Genomic DNA, 16,850 nt, shown 5'->3' with positions numbered 1-16,850 from the left:
GTTGAGTAGAACAATATTCTACATGATCCTATCTTTTAATTTAACATTCTGCTAAATGGATGCCAATTCTACTGAATGTGACAGTCTCGTACAATTTTCATATGCCTTACCAAGTGCCATTCGTCAGTTTAAGGATGAAACAATTCTGCAAAACAAAACTGTACAATAATGAATTAATAATACAGTCAAAAGTCGCTAATTTGGACACCCATAATCCAGAATGATCTATAATCCGGACCTCAAAGCTAAAAATTTTCTGCGCATGCACCACGTTGGCACATGCGCACAGGCGTTTTACGTGTGCGCGTAAGACTTTGACTACTGCGCATATGCGTGTGCGCAAGTGCAGAATATGTTTTCGCCTGCACGTTTAATGTATAACGGACGGTGTAAGCTAAAATTATCTAATTATCTATTTCAGTTAATGTTAATGATTGCATTGTTCCTTAATCTTCGAATTGGATCCCGCTTATTACTTTTTGCAGACTGTCAGAGCAATTTTATAAAAGTAAACTTGAACTTTCGATTATGTCAAATAGAATTTCCGATGCTGGAACTTCCAAAGGATCTACAAAACGAAAGTATGGTTCGATGTCCAACAAACAAAAAGTGGAATTGCTGCAAAAAATGGATAAAGACATGAAGAATGTGACAGAGACGTTAGTGAAAACGAAAACATTTCGATTGACAAGTTAGTCGGTATTCTCGGCACAGCAATTAACGGGACTTGAACAGGGGAACTTTGTAACTGAACAAGAAATTATATCTGTTTATAGAATTAAAGAGAAAGTATTATCACATAAAACGTAGCAACTTAAACAACTTACATCGAAAGAAATGTTTAATAAAGTAAACAAATAAATATTAAGCTTTTTTTTTTTTTTTTTTTTTTTTTTTTTTGTACATTTTGATACCCTTTAGATCATAATTTTCTTTATTTCATAAATTACGGTTTCATATTTTTGATTTTAGAATTTCTGTATGCCATCTTACGAGATTTAAACTTATAATCTATAATCCTTAATCGCCGAAGTCCCGACGAGTCCGGATTAACGACTTTTGACTGTACTTGAGATATAAAAACAGCGATTTTTCATACTTTTTCTTTTACGTACTGAAATGCACCCAATAATTTTTCAACACCCTGTAGTTTAAACTGAATAGTCTAGTTACTGGATTTTTATATGGTGCAGAGATTACACTAGTAGCTCTACTTCCCAACTTTTAAACCAGTAATAACTAATGCCTACATTATGAAACAGAAGATTTAATACTGCGAGAGGCATGACCAGTTTTTATCCAGTCATAAGATTTTTTTGTGACTTAGTATGTATTAGACTATAATTAAAAATATTTTACTTTTTACTTTTTTCATGATGTAAATATCATCTTAATGAATGGAAGTTAATGAAAAGAGAGACTAAAATAATAATTCTACAAATTTAGCTAATAAATGGTGTTTAAATACAAATCTTCATTAACAAATAAAAAATGTCATGACACTAAGAGTGTTTTGTCAAAATCATAATTTTACATAATCGCATACATATTACATAATTTACAAAGCCTGATCTTATTAAAAAAAAAAAAAAAAAAACCTCTATTTTATAAGTTTCATAAAAGCTTGGATTATAGCTTATACGACATTATGTTACCTTATTTGTCTTTCATAAGGCCCACCAGTGGCCGGGAGGTAAAGTCACTGAAGACTGGTAATTTGTTCCAAGGTTCGAACCCCAGTGACTGGGCTGGCTGCATGGGGTTTTCCCAATGAGTAATGTGTATATGAGAAAATTTCCCTTATAAAGTCCTCCCTCCCCTTAGGTAGCTAACCCCTGAGTGCTTTGCTATAATCAAATAAACCAAACGAATTCTCTTTTATAATCCAGCTTTATTTATCCTAGTACAATACAATTTTTTTCCAAATTAAATATTTTAAAAATGTTTCAAAAACTTAAAAATGACTTTTTGTGGTTTTACATATATTTTAACACTTATTTAAATATATTGAGTATATTTCAAAAGTTCAAAAATAATTGAACACAAATCAACATCTAGCACAAGCATAAAGAAATGATCCACTAGGTACAATAAACCATGTCTGAATATCAAAGACACTTTAGGTACATTTCTCACATTTTAGAGATGTGATTTTTTATGAAACACAGACTTTTTAACATTTTATTTATAGGTCACTTAATGATCAGCTTTCATAATCAAATGCTTACTGATCAGAAGCCTATTAATCAGCTTTATTTGTTGGCGTTTACTGATTTACAATAAGTGTTTTATTATGAATCAGTAAATCTAAATGGAAACTCTCATTCTGAATCATAAAATTAGTGCATAAAAAGATTTATAAGAATAGTCTTATTCGCATATCCAATAATGTAGACTCGTTCTTTGAAACATTAAATTAATGTCATTACTTCGCAATTTTATTTAAAAGATGGCAAATCTCCTCATTAAAAGTATAAGCTCTCATTCTGTAAACAAAACACAATATTTGGTATCAAGCATAATCTGTCCTTGAATTAAGCCTAATATTACTTTCTTTAAAGATAAACGAGAAAACAATTTAAGAAAAAGGGAGGAGGGGATAAATTATATAAATTTTGCCCAGAAATTAGATACTGAGTGGCTTTGTTCAGATTTTCATCATTTAATCCTTTCAATAATCTGAAAAACCATAAATGAATAAAAATGCAGCTTTCAAATGTACGTAACATTCAAATACCTATAATGAAGAATGTTATAATATTCTGGATGCGTTTAAAAAAAAGTAGCAGATTTTGATACATAAAGAAAATGGACAAATACTTAGAATTTCATTTGCTCAGAAACTGCTAGGCTTTGAAATAGAATAAATCGCAAAGGGCTGTATTACAATTTCCCTTTCTGTCGAAACCTAACATAACAAATGCAAACCACACAATACCTCACAAAGTATTTGGTATTTAATGAAACTCAGAAAAGAGATCTGAAAAAGAAATAACAAAACAAAAACAGACGGTTTCTGCAATATAAGAATTCGGGGGAAAAAATGATTAATTAAAGTAACAATACAGTCAAAAGTCGTTAATCCGGACTCGTCGGGACTTCGGCGATTCCGGATTATAGATCATCAGTTTAAATCGCGTAAGATGGCATACAGAAATTCTAAAATTAAAAATATGAAACCATAATTCATGAAATAAAGAACAATTATAATCTAAAGGGTATCAAAATTTACAAAAAAAACCTTAATATATTTATTTGTTTACTTTATTAAACATTTCTTTCAATGTAAGTTGTTTAAGTTGCTTCGTTTTATGTAATAATACTTTCTCTTTAATTCTATAAACAGACATAATTTTTTGTTCAGTTACAAAATTCCGCTGTTCAAGTCCCGTTAATTGCTGTGCCAAGAATACCGACTAACTTGTCAATCGAAATTTTTTCGTTTTCACTAACCTCTCTGTCACATTCTTCATGTCTTTATCCATTTTTTGCAGCAATTCCACTTTTCGTTTGATGGACATCGAAACATACTTTCCTTTTGTACGATCCTTTGGGAGCTCCAGATTCGGAAATTTTATTGGACATAATCGAAAGTTCGAGTTTACTTTTATAAAATTGCTCTTACAGTCTGCAAAAAATAATAAGCCGGACCCAATTCGAAGATTAAGGAACAATGCAACCATCAACATTAACTGAAATAGATAATTAGATAATTTTAGATTATACCGTCCGTTATACATAGAACACGCATGCGAAAACATACTCTGCGTTTGCGCACACGCAAATGCGCAGTCGTAAGAGGTCTTACACGCACGCGTAAACGCCTATGCGCATGTGTCAACGCGATGCATGCGCAGAAAGTTTTTAGCTTTGAGGTCCGGATTATAGATCATTCCGGATTATGGGTGTCCGAGTTAACGACTTTTGACTGTACTAAAAATATGATACAGCAGATCTCCAAAAAATGGGGGCTACTATAAAAAGTTTTCACTCATGGTAGCAGCCTCCTCATTGCTCCATAAGATTCCAGAAAGCCATACTAGAATATTTTTTGCCATTAATGAGGTTATTCAGAAATTTCCTGACAAAAAATAAATAAATTCTGAAAGTTTTCAGATTGCATATTATTGCCAAAATTTTTTTTTTTTTTCATTTACAGACACAATTTGAAATCATTTGCACTAACGCCATTTTGGAACGCTAATTGTTGAGAGTAAAGCAGTTTGTCACCAAGCTAAGAAAACGTACCTGTGAAGAAGGTTCTCTTACTGTATTGGAGATCCAAGAAGCGGAGGAGTACTAGATAAAACAAGTCCAGAGAGAGAATTATTTTTCCGATATTCAACAACTAGAGAGGAATAATCTAATAACACCAGATTCGAAGCTTTACAGTTTAGCACCATAGCTGGGCTGTAGAGGTATTTTGCGTGTCAGAGGTCGTCTGAAAGAAGCAGAATTAATAGGTGACGAAAAGCATCCCATTATTCTGCCGATAACGAAGTTCACCGAACTAGCGGTATTTAGTGAACACATAAAAATATTCCATTCAGGAGTCATGGCAACGTTGTCCAAAGTCAGGAATAAATTTTGGATACTTAAAGGAAGGCAAGTAGTAAAGAAAGTTATTAACGCTTGCCTGGTGTGTAAAAAGTTCGCAGTGAAGCCCGTCAAACAGTTAACGGGTCAGTTACCAAGAGATCATGTAGTCCAAAGTAATCCTTTCACAGTTGTAGGCATTGACTTAACAGGAGCGGCTACTATTAGAAAAAAAGCAGATATCCACACAAAGGTGTACATAGCCTTATTTACATGCACAGTCACTCGTGCTATACACATTGAAGTGGTTTCAGATATGTCAGCAAAAAGTTCAATTTTTTTATTACGATGTTTTTTAGCAAGAAGAGGGAGCTGCAAAGTGATTTATTCAGATAATGCCAAGAATTTCCGCAGCACATGTGAAATACGGAGGTTGATCCAAAAAAAAGTTTACGAACAGAAGTATTTGAAACGCATTTAGTAATAAAATTCCGATGAAATAAAATTGAGGAGTGAATATTTCCACCTAGGGTGGTTGACAGATGGCGCTTATTGTCCTACAGCGGTTCTACAAGTAAGTAGCGTCAGTATGCAGACACTTAAGAGCGACAGAAACGGCACGACGTCTAGAAAAGTGGTCTCGCATAGAGGTGCGAGCTGTAATTCGATTCTTATGGGCCAAGAATGTGGCCGCATCCGAAATTCACAGACAAATCGTTGAGGTATATGGGGACAAAGCAATGAGTAGACAACAGGTAGCAAAATGGTGTCATTCTTATCAAGCGGGCAGGGAGCATGTGGAAAACCACAATATGGAAGCGAGTGGCCGTCCAAGTTCTTCAAGGACGGATATCAACACGGCACGTGTTGAAATCATCCAAAGGGATCGACGAGTAACCGTGCGTGAGATTGCCTCAGGGTTGGACCTGAGTTATGATAACGTTCAGCGTATCGTAACTGATGAGTTGCGATATTCCAAAGTTTGTGCCCGCTGGGTTCCACATACGCTGTAAGCGGAACATAAGGCCACTTGAATGATGTACAGCCTCACATTTCTTCAGCGATACTATTCAGATGGCCAACACTTCATTGATCGCATCGTTACCGGTGATGAAACATGGCTTCATCACTTCACCCCCCATATCCAAAAGAGCCACAATGAAGTGGAAACACGCTGGATCACCGACAAGGAAGAAGTTTAAGGTCACAACCTCTGCCGGTAAAGTGATGACAACCGTTTTCTGGGATATGACTGGTGTTATCCTAATTGAGTATTTGGAGCATAGCCATACCATTAAGGCCGATCGTTATTGTCCCAGCTTAGCGAAATTGCGTAAAGCTATCCGAAGCAAATGGCCTGGATTACTGAACAAAGGCATCATTCTTCTGCATGACAATGCCAGGCCCCATACAGCTTGCCAGGCTCAGGAATTGATGCAAAAGTTCAAGTGAGAGGTCTGGAATCACTCCCCATACAGCCCCCGATTTGGCTCCAAGTGACTATTTCATTTTTCCGGCGTTGAAGTGATACTTATCCGGAACACGGTTCACCTCAGACGATGCAGTGGAAACAGCTGCCGAGAAATGGCTTAATGAGCAGGGCCCTGATTACTACCAAGACGGGATAAACAAGTTGGTCGAACGTTCTGACAAATGCCTAAACAGGTTTGGCGACTATGTGAAAAAGTGAAGGCCAGATGTGTCTCTTGATTCCCATTTGTATCTTGTTTCTATTGTTAATAAATACTTTTTCATTTGCCTTGTAAACTTTTTTTTTGGATCACCCCTCATAATTAAGGAATTTAAAAGAATCAGAGCAAAGCCAAGTGTAAAAGATTTCTTGACATCCAAAGGGATAACATGGAAATTCATACCTGAGCATTCCCCATTGTGGGGAGGGTTCTGGGAGCATCTGATGAGAAGCATCAAGGAACCTCTGAAGAAAATCTTAGGGAGAGCATTACGGACTTTCGAAGAGCTTTCTACAATATTAACATAACTCGAGTGTGTGTTAAATAATAGACCTTTAACATACGAGAGCAACGAGCTGGGTGAACCTCGCTCGCTCACACCTTCACAGTTTTTACTGCCAGGACGTGGTGCATTTAACTTTCCTGAGCATTTCTTGGAAATTTTTAACAAGGTGTCCGACAAAGAGACTTTAACTAGGAAGAAATTTAACCAATCTAGGCTCTTAAAATTAACATGAATCAAGTGGAAAGAGCAATATTTACTCCATCTTAGAAATGTGCAAAACTTTGCTAATCCTAAAACTGAGCGGAACCTTAAGACTGGAGATGTTGTGTTGGTAGAAGGACAAAATGATCCAAACTACTTTGGGACATAGGTGTAATTGAAAGCGTGATTATAGGAAGAGATGGACATGTTCCAACGTGCCTCGTTCACACGCCCAAAGGACAATTCAGAAGATCGATCCAAATGTTATATCCTTTCGAGATATAATTCAGAATTTTTGATATTATTGAGTTTTTATTATTATATTATTAATTATTATGTTCATTTATGGTTTTGATATGTACTTCTATAGATTATTCTTTTATATTATTCATTTATATATGTCGTATTAAGTATTTAGTATTAATCCATTATTAATTAATGTTGATATTATGTGTAGCCAATTAAAAGTTTTCAATAGAGAGAGTTGAGAGATTGATGAGAGTGGTATACACTAGATATTCTGTAATCTGTATATAATACTTGTACATAGTTTTCTCTTCATAAATAGCTTTAGTTAAAGGAAAGTGTCTTTATTTGGTATCGTAACATATCAAGATTCACCGATGCCGCGTATGGAATATTGAGTAAGTTATTACAGATGACACCATTTTCAGGAACTCCAAACTGACTTTATAATGCGTGGCTCAAGTTATTGAGCAAGTCATAATTTAATTCAGACATGAAATATATTAGCATTTAATTGGATATTCTAAATTTTACATTCTCTGGCTAATTTCATTTTGTAATTTACTTACTCTTCTATACCAAGAAAATTTCAAGTAAGAAAGAAAACTTTTACTTTTAGAAGTACTTCTAAATATGATGAAAATAAAATTAATAGTTAATGTACCTAATTACTTGTGTGGATAAACTTAGTAATGTATATTGTTTATTGAAGCAAAAATTAAATACAATATTAACTGATTAAATTTTTATATAAAAATCTGCAAATGTCAATAGTAGATTACGACAACTCTAATCAAATGAAATATAATAATATAAAGATGAATAAAATATAAAAAAGAAAAATAAAATTCAGATGAAATAAAATTTAGTAAGAAAAACTATTCTGAGAATCATTAGACGAAGGAAATAGAATTTGCCTAATTTAAGATTCAATAAATTTTATTTATTGCTGGAGAACATTTCACTTAATAAAGGTTAAAAATAAAAAACAGAGATCAGAAGAGTTACCAGCTATGGTATACATATTTTAGGAAGAAATCTGAAAAAGAGTGCCAATAAATGAGGATTAAGCAATGATTTTGTTTTCCAATCTGAAATGAATGACTCGGAACACAAAGTTATCATTCTTATATAATATTGCCTCAATGCTTTCAAACCAGATTGAATAAGTTGCCAGATTTGAAATCTATTGAGCATTTACTGGAAGCATTAAAGAAATCATTAAGGAAAATTTCTATAGAAAATAAAAATTAATTGGAACTAAACCATCAAACAGTTTAAAGTTTTAAGATTTGTAAAGTGGCAGAATACTTCTGTTATTCATTTTATATTGTGTGGTCAACAGCATCAGGACTCATCATCTAAACTGGCCCTGGTCTGCACAGAAAAAGCTCTCCCCCAATGAGGTATAAATCTCAAGGTGTCAGAAAACAAACTATTAGAATTCTTTGTTACAATATTAAGTAACGAAAACGTCCAAAAGAGTTTGTTCCACTAAGCTTTCCAGAGGTTGAAATGCAAATTCAAACTTCTGCAGATTTCTCCATCCCCCCTCCCAAAAAAAGGAAATTCTATATGTGCACAGAAATTCCAGAAAGTCCAGTTTAACACTTCAGTGTACCTGGCATCCTTGCAGTCTAAAATGTTCAAGCTAAAAACATCTCAACTGAATTTTCTTAAATAAGAAACATTCATATCTATGTATAAGCTGTGACTTGAGCAAAATCCCAAACATTTTATATTCTAAAACTATAATAGTTATAAAACAATGCAATTAATTAATTTTTCTGTTCAATTAATAATTTCATAGATTTGAAAACACTACTATGAAACTATTTACAATTAACATGTAAAAAGAAATAAGGGGCATATTTCAAACCACAATACTGCTGGCATTACACAGACTGATATATCAGGTTTTAACGAAAGTTTCCTGCTACCACAAGTATCGTCTGCGCAAACAATTCGCGTTAGCGTGTTTAATCATATTTTGTCACACGATTTTCGGCAAATGACTTGCTTTAGAATACTGTGTTATGAAATTTATAAACAAAATATCGTTATCATTAAATACAAGGTGTTTGAAATGGAACTATCATATTACCAGATTAGAACTATCATTTACTTATAGTTCTGTAGAAAGAAGTCCGCCCAGCATGTACCCAAATCATGCGCACAGCTTGAGGTACTAATGTCGTATATGACACTGTGAAGGTTTGGTACTGAAAGTTCAAAAATAAGGACTAGGACATTCAAGAAGCAAAGTGCTCTGGTTGGCCTACGGATGCTCATGAGGCCCATCTGTGAGAACTTGTAGAAGAAAATAATTATGCAATCACTCGAGAGCTTGCTAAGGAGTTACATGTTAGTGCCATGCCCATTAGTTGTGTTATGCAGTGTACAGTATAAAGTCTTTAATCCGGACGTCAATAATCCGGAAATGATCTATAATCCAGACCTCAAAGCTACAAACTTTCTACGCATGTGCAGCGTTTACACATGCGCGTTTAATGTATAAGCTAGGCTAAAAATTATCTATTTCAGTTAATGTTGCAGATAGCGTTGTTTCTTAGTCTTCTAATTTGATCCAGATTATTATTTTTTGCAGACTGTTACAGCAATTTTATAAAAAGTAAGCTTGAACTTTCGATTATGGCAAAAAGAGTTTCTGATTTTGGAGCTGCCAAAGGATCTACAAAGCGAAAGCATGTTTCCATGTCCATCAAACAAAAAGTGGAATTGCTGCAAAAAATGGATAAAGGCATGAAGAAAGTGACAGAGAGGTTAGTGAAAACGAAAAAATTTCGATTGACAAGTTAGTCGATATTCTCGGCACAGCAATTACAGGACTTGAACAGGGGAATTTTGTAACTGAACAAGAAATTATGTCTGTTTAATAGAATTAAAGAGAAAGTATTATGACATGAAACGAAGCAACTTGAACAACTTACATTAAAAGAAATGTTTAATAAAGTAAACAAATAAATATTAAGCTTTTTCTTTTTGTAAATTTTGATACCCTTTAGATCATAATTGTTCTTTATTTCATAAATTACGGTTTCATATTTTTAATTTTGTAATTTCTGCATGCCATCTTACTAGATTTAAACTCATGATCTATAATACGGAATCGCCGAAGTCCCGACAAGTCCGGATTAATGACTTTTGACTGTATTGGATTACTATACTGAATTATTAATAATTGTTGTGAACAAAGTTTTTTTTTATATGTCCTCTAATTTTATCCATAGGAGACTGACTCACATTCTTATGGACAATTGTTTGTCCTATTATAAAAAATTATCACTTTATTTCCTCCTCAACTAATAAAATTCACTCTATATTCCTTAAAAGTACTGTTTTACAATTTAATATTTTGAATATAATGTTCCTCATCAAATTGGCTTAACACAGCCAATCACATTAACTAAGCTATAAAATTTTTATTGCAGAACATCAGCCTTAGGCAAATTTGTATATATTTTATGATCAAATCCTGACTGATCCTTTACCACTGTTTTAATCTCAGTTGCACCAAAATTATTAAAAAAATTTTTCATTTTATAAATTTGTTTACTTTGAAGTCATCTACACTTATTAAAAATGTATACACTTCAGTTAAATGGTTTTAATTCCTATCCTGTCCCTTCAAAACAGAAGCCTTGAACAGAGGAATTTTGTAACTGAACTTATATTGAAAGAAATGTTTATTACAGTAAACAAATAAATATTAAGCTTTTTTTTTTTGGTAAATTTTGATACCCTTTAGATCATAATTGCTCTTTATTTCATAAATTACAGTTTCATCTTTTTAATTTTATAATTTCTGCATGCCATCTTACCAGATTTAAATTGATGATCTATAATCCGGAAAAAAACCTAATCCCGAATCGCCGAAGTCCCGACGAGTCCGGATTAAAGACTTTGCACTGTATAAGTTTGATGTACAAGTTCATTCGCTGGGTGCTGCATGATCTGACTCAAGCAGATAAAGATAGACATGTTCGGGCCTGCACTAATCTGCTTGAATACCAACGTAAGGACAAAATTCTGGACCGGATCATCACTTGTGATGAAAAGTGTATTTACTTCAACAACACAGGCCGAAAAGGGGATTGGCCTACTCCCAGTGAGCCCGTCGGCAGCATTGCAAAGCACAATTTGACTAACAAAAAGATCACGCTTTGTATCTGGTGGGATTGCCTTGGTATTACCTATAAAGAGTAGCACGGCTTCTAGCAGATATCCCTTTCGAAGTGCTTGCATTTTCTCAAAATTAAATAATGTTTATTGTTTACTGAACATCTTTTCTGTAATGATGTTTGAAAGCTTCTATAATACCTTAAAATTAAAGTTTCAATGTTAGAATTTGCAGTTTAAGTCTTTTCACTTGGCATTTCGATATGTTACAAATTAAGCACACAAAAAATTTAAAAAGTGACATTTTCAGTGATTTTCTCAAATTTCATAATTTACATTTCTAGTCAGCAGAAAGATTGCCTTTTTTTCTGTTTAGTCAATCTGCTACTTCACGATTACAAGCATTACCAATGTTTTCATTGCTTCTTTGATACTTGCATATCAATGCAACCACCTTAGTAGAAATCACCAAATTTTTAGAATGTGCCAATCTCTGGCAACAGTTTGTATAACCATTCTTCAGACAACCATGCTCATAACAATCCTTCAGTCGAACAAATGCCATCATTTACGCATGCGTTCTTTTTTGTTGTATTCCATGTTCCAACAGTTTTTATAAACAAATCATGATATTCTTTGCCTAATTTTCAAATATCAGCTTGATAAATTTGCTGGCTATAGGAGAAACTGCAGCAAAATTTCTGCAGGAATAGAGAATTTTGCTGAAAATTTTCTAAAGGGAATAATGAGGAAATGAGTTTCCTAGATGCTGTTGTCAATTCTCCACAATTCTTGGATGTTTTTTCAAGTGAAAACGGATCGCTGTGTACTTTGGGAGAAAAATAACGCAAAAAAATTACAGAAAGATTCAAAGAATATAAATGTTTTTCACTGTTCAAGTCCTGTAATTGCTGTGTCGAGAATACCGACTAACTTGTCAATCGAAATTTTTTCACTTTCAATAACGTTCTCTGTTACTTCCTTCACTATCAGAAGCGTGCATGGGTAAAAATGCTTTACTGGCTTTACGTGCATGCGTAAGTTTGTGGCTTTGAGGTCTGGATTATAGATCATTCCAGATAATGGACGTCTGGATTAGACTTTGTACTGTATATATATATATATATATAAAAGGGTGCAAAATCCCCAAACAATTTTGTACCTGATAAATAGCTTATCATTTTTCTTCAGTCTATAGTTCCAATTCCTTTCCATTCAAAGATTCTGAATGTATGGCATTGTTTAGAAACAGTTCATGATTTTCTGAGAACATAATGCCTTTGTCCCAAAGACACAATTTTGAATATGGAAAATATAGAATACAGAAGTTGCACTTCCACCTCCTATCAGCTGGTATTCGAGAAGGAACCTTCACTCATTTACAGTGTTTTTACAAGATTGTTTTTGTTAAACTTAAGATATAGAAATTCTACCCCTATGAAGTCCAGTGGACAAAAAAACATTTTAAAAGTGTTTCACAAGTACAGGAGTTGAAGGGGAGGAAAAATTTCACTCAAACCCATTGAAAAACTGCATATCTGAACAATAAAGTCATAGTCTGCAATTTATTAAATGAATGAACTACAAAAAGCTTTGATAGGTACAAGTAGAATATTCTGGTACTGAAGAATCAGTCAAATTTAATAGTCAGCATTTTTCTATCGATTAATATGTATTTGTTTTGGTTCTTTGATATTTAAATGTAGTAAATGGCCGAGTTTGTTACATAGTAAATGAGTGAGCAATGGTTACTGTGCTGCAAAGTATTCATTTTTCAATATGACAAGATGACAGGCTACATAGTCATCAGTGAAATAGTTACGCTTTATGATTATTTTCACAATTCATGCTGAATGACAGAGTTAATTTTTCTTGAAGACATGTTGACAGATCCATCATGTATCATTTCTATTTTCATGCTTTAAGAAATAAATACATGAAATTTAAAATTTAAAGTAATATTCATATTTTAATATGATTATTAAAATGAAAATTTTTTGGTACTATTCTGTTATCGGAACTGGATGTATGAACGTATGTGCCCCATGTGTGCATATATGTGTATATGTATATGTTATGGTGAAACACCGAAACTTGGAGAATGTCGACTTTCACTGGTAAATGTCAACATTCACATAGTCGCTTGGTGTATGTCTGAAATATTTTCCAAATACTCTTATTTCTGACTTAAACGGTAAATGTCAATATTCACCATGTACTAATGGTGAATGTTGAACATATAAGAATATTATATTTTCTTCTCCGTAATTCAGTCGCGAAAAAAATGCGCTTGAGGGTTAAAATAAGAACATAAAACACACAGGGTAAAATCCTAGTATACGGTGCAGCCTTGGCGCAATTTTGAAAATTATCGCCAACACCAAAAATGATCCAAAAAACGTCTATATACTATACACTATGTGTGTAAATACATGGTAAAAGTTTACAATTGGGTGCCCCTTGTTTTTTGGAGATTCTTTTTTGACGGCAAGATCGGCGTCAGGAAGACACAATTTGAAGATGGCCGCTACACAAAACCAAAATAAAAAATCAAAGAATTGCATAAACTGTGTGTCCATGTACACATCGATCTGTTTTCATTTAAAAAAAAGCATCCCAGAATTGCACAAACTAGGCATTGCGCACTGTTTAAATTTGTCCATGTACACATCAATCTATTTTTATTTTAAAAAAATCAGGATGCTAAAGCAAAGTTACACTATCATGGTAACCAGAAATACGATTTCATCGCCAAAATTCTACAAAAAATTGTCGCTAATCGAAGGGGCACCCAATTCTACACTAGAGCCAAATACATAATATATACTATATATAACTATATACATTCTTTGAATGACCCGTTTACTACTCATCGTTTATGTCCCGTTTTTACTGCTCATCATAAAGTCGCCAAAAGCAGCCAAATCCCGTGTGCACCGGATACTAGGATTAAACCACACACAGTACATTCAAAATGGGAAAGGAAAATAATAGAAGTTAAAAACTTACTAAATTATGTGATTCAAATCTTATTTATTACAACAACTATTATGACACTTTGAATTGCAGAAGAGGCCCTTGCTTTTACAAATGCATTTATTTGTGGAACACTTCTTTTTGCAATGACAGCATGTGTATATATACTACTCTCTTTTCGACCTACACCAGAGCATATCTGTGACTGTTGACATACACCGGTGAGGGTCCGAATGTACAAGAATGTAATGCAATATTCGATTTCTCACCGACATATTTGGTGATGAGCAGTAAAACGGGACATTCTCCGGTGAAAGTCAACATTCTCCAATTTCGGTCTTTAACGGTAACATATACACACACATACATTCGCGCTTACATATATGCATGCATATAATGATTACATACATCCATACATACATTTCTGAATCCAGTCCTGGTAACAGAACAATATCAATTTTTTCCCTTTCCGAGACTGGAAGTAGAGTGTAAGAGCTACAAAGATTGCAAAAGTTGGCAAAAACCTCGCACTGACCTTATCTCTGTTCAGTATGATAGTAATGACAGCATATATTTTGCTCTTGATTAATTAACATGTGCCTACCTAAAAGAGAACTTATATGTAGCTTATATATTTGCTAATTTTCATATAATTATTTATTAGCTGATACATTGCTTTTTAAAAATGTTGGCATAAGCTTTCAATCGTAAAGCTCTTACTGAACACACTCGAATACAAAATTTTTGTAAATTATCCCATGAGAGCTCTACAAATTGCACTCCCCCCCTCAAAAAGTTGTTGCTTTAACTGTAGCACAAAGACTAGCTGAAACTGATATTAAAGTGTCTCATCTAGTATAGCTATTCAAACTTGTAAAATTGCAACAACAGACATGGTACAATGATTTAAAAATTTTACATAAACATCTTATACTAATATGCATAATAATAAGCCACCTGTACATAATATTATACATAAACAAAATGTGTATGCTTTAACTTCTGAATTAGCATTCCAACGAATATAAAAGATAATACGAAGAGACTACATTTGCTTCTAGTGAATGGTAGTAAATTATAATACAACTGTCAAAATTTATCTCATACAATGGTTTTCACTTAAGAAGCAAAAAATATATGCTATGTATGGTGATTGAAAGGACAGCGTGATTTTGATATAGGAACTACAATTTACGCACCTTTCTTTTGCATCCTTATGGGAGCTTTGCAGCGTGGGAAGCATATTAGAGGGATCTTCCTTACAATTTTCTTCCGAGTTGTTACTACTGAGTTCCAATTTTTCACACCATGACGTCACGTAGAAATAAGCAGGGCTAAAAAATTCCATATTTTAAATATTATTATTAATGTTCAGTTAGGCAGCTAATTTTTTCTTCAACCAATTTTGTAGAGATAAGCTTATCTCACACTTCAAGGTGAAAGAAAAGGTTTAAACTATCTTTTGAATGAAAGGTAAAATTTATATCAAGAGAAAAACATTAAGAAATATATACTGATTTTATTGCTCTAAATTATGACTGTTTCGCATTACTCAAGCTAATACTTGCAATAAAGTTTATTTATTGTTTACAATAACTTCCAACTATGGAAATATTTGAGATTTTTAATACAAAATAAACAAAAAAAGAAATTAGTCACAGCATTTAATCCGCACATATTTATTCTGGGTACATAAGAATATAGCAGATTTTGTACTGAATTTTAATATTTATTGAAGACTAAAAACATTATTCACAGAACTTAACACATATTCAGAAACTAGACAGTATAAGGCATACTAACAAATGAACGTTTTTAGATGCATAAGTGCATTTAAATATGAATTAAATGTTTATACTAACTGAAAATTTTAAAACCCGAACTATTTCAAATAACAATAAAGATCCTTCTATATATTTCCCATCTTGCTGCAACGTTCCTTTCAAGGCCCAAACTTCAAGTCACAAATATGACATTTATAACAGTTCCCAAATCATATTTCATTTCAATCACATTAATAATTCAAATTGGATGATTTGCATTTCAAAATAAACATAATTTAATAATATACAAAATTTACAGAAACAGTATTAAATAGCAATTTTATCAGCTTGTGCTCTAAAGTTACTTGCGATGGAAAACAAAATTTTCTTCATGATATCCATTGCAAGTATCACAGCATTCACAAATTACGTGCCACAGAAATTTATAAATGATACCTAATGCAAAATTATATAACATAAATAATATTTAAGAATGATTGCAATTATAAGAAACAAATACTATTTACCTCGTTTCCATTCCAGTAGAAGCATTTTCTTCCGTGCAGCCGGTTGAATCTTTTAACACAGTATATGTTAAAACTTGATGATCCGGATCATGGGAGTCGATGCTACTACTTGTTCCGGTGATCCCGTCCATGATAACTTTTTCATTCACGTATGGATACAGAGACATGTGTAACCATATGATTCCAGAGGCATGATAAAGAATCGGATAGACAGAACCAACATTTCAAAACACAATATCAACTAACAACCGCCATGGCATATCAAACTTCGTATAGCTGTTGCCATTCCTTCGTAACAAAAAGTAAATAAATATTGACAGAACAGAAAAATCTTGCGCTTGTTCGCAGATTTTGTTGAAATTCAGAGATGTCAAAACATTAAAATTTATTCTCAGTGTAGTTTGAATACATTAAAAAGATATTTATCTTATTTGATCTCGAGGAAAGATTCTGTTTCTATCCTCACCCTAAAAAATAAAAGCTA

General features: G+C 33.1%; 1 protein-coding gene across 3 annotated transcripts in view; it reads right to left on the bottom strand.

The window, feature by feature from the left end:
- hgo (homogentisate 1,2-dioxygenase) overlaps positions 1-16,630 on the bottom strand; it is a 79,852-nt gene extending 63,222 nt beyond the window's left edge. Inside the window, exons 1-2 of one of the 3 annotated variants that reach the window (XM_085827488.1) lie at positions 16,367-16,630; positions 15,276-15,410 (exon numbers count right to left, since the gene is read on the bottom strand). In XM_085827488.1, coding sequence (XP_085683614.1) covers positions 15,276-15,410; positions 16,367-16,533 — 302 coding nt within the window. In that variant the 5' untranslated portion in view covers positions 16,534-16,630. The remainder of the gene's footprint in view (positions 1-15,275; positions 15,411-16,366) is intronic. The other 2 variants (XM_085827487.1, XM_085827489.1) reach the window with 2 other exon arrangements.
- Positions 16,631-16,850: the final 220 nt, after the last annotated feature.

This window comes from Stegodyphus dumicola, chromosome 12 (genome assembly GCF_044657685.1).
Source record: "Stegodyphus dumicola isolate Sdum_Otavi_A_Nest chromosome 12, ASM4465768v1".
Taxonomy (NCBI): Eukaryota; Metazoa; Arthropoda; class Arachnida; order Araneae; family Eresidae; genus Stegodyphus; species Stegodyphus dumicola.
This window is presented reverse-complemented; position numbering and strand designations above follow the sequence as displayed.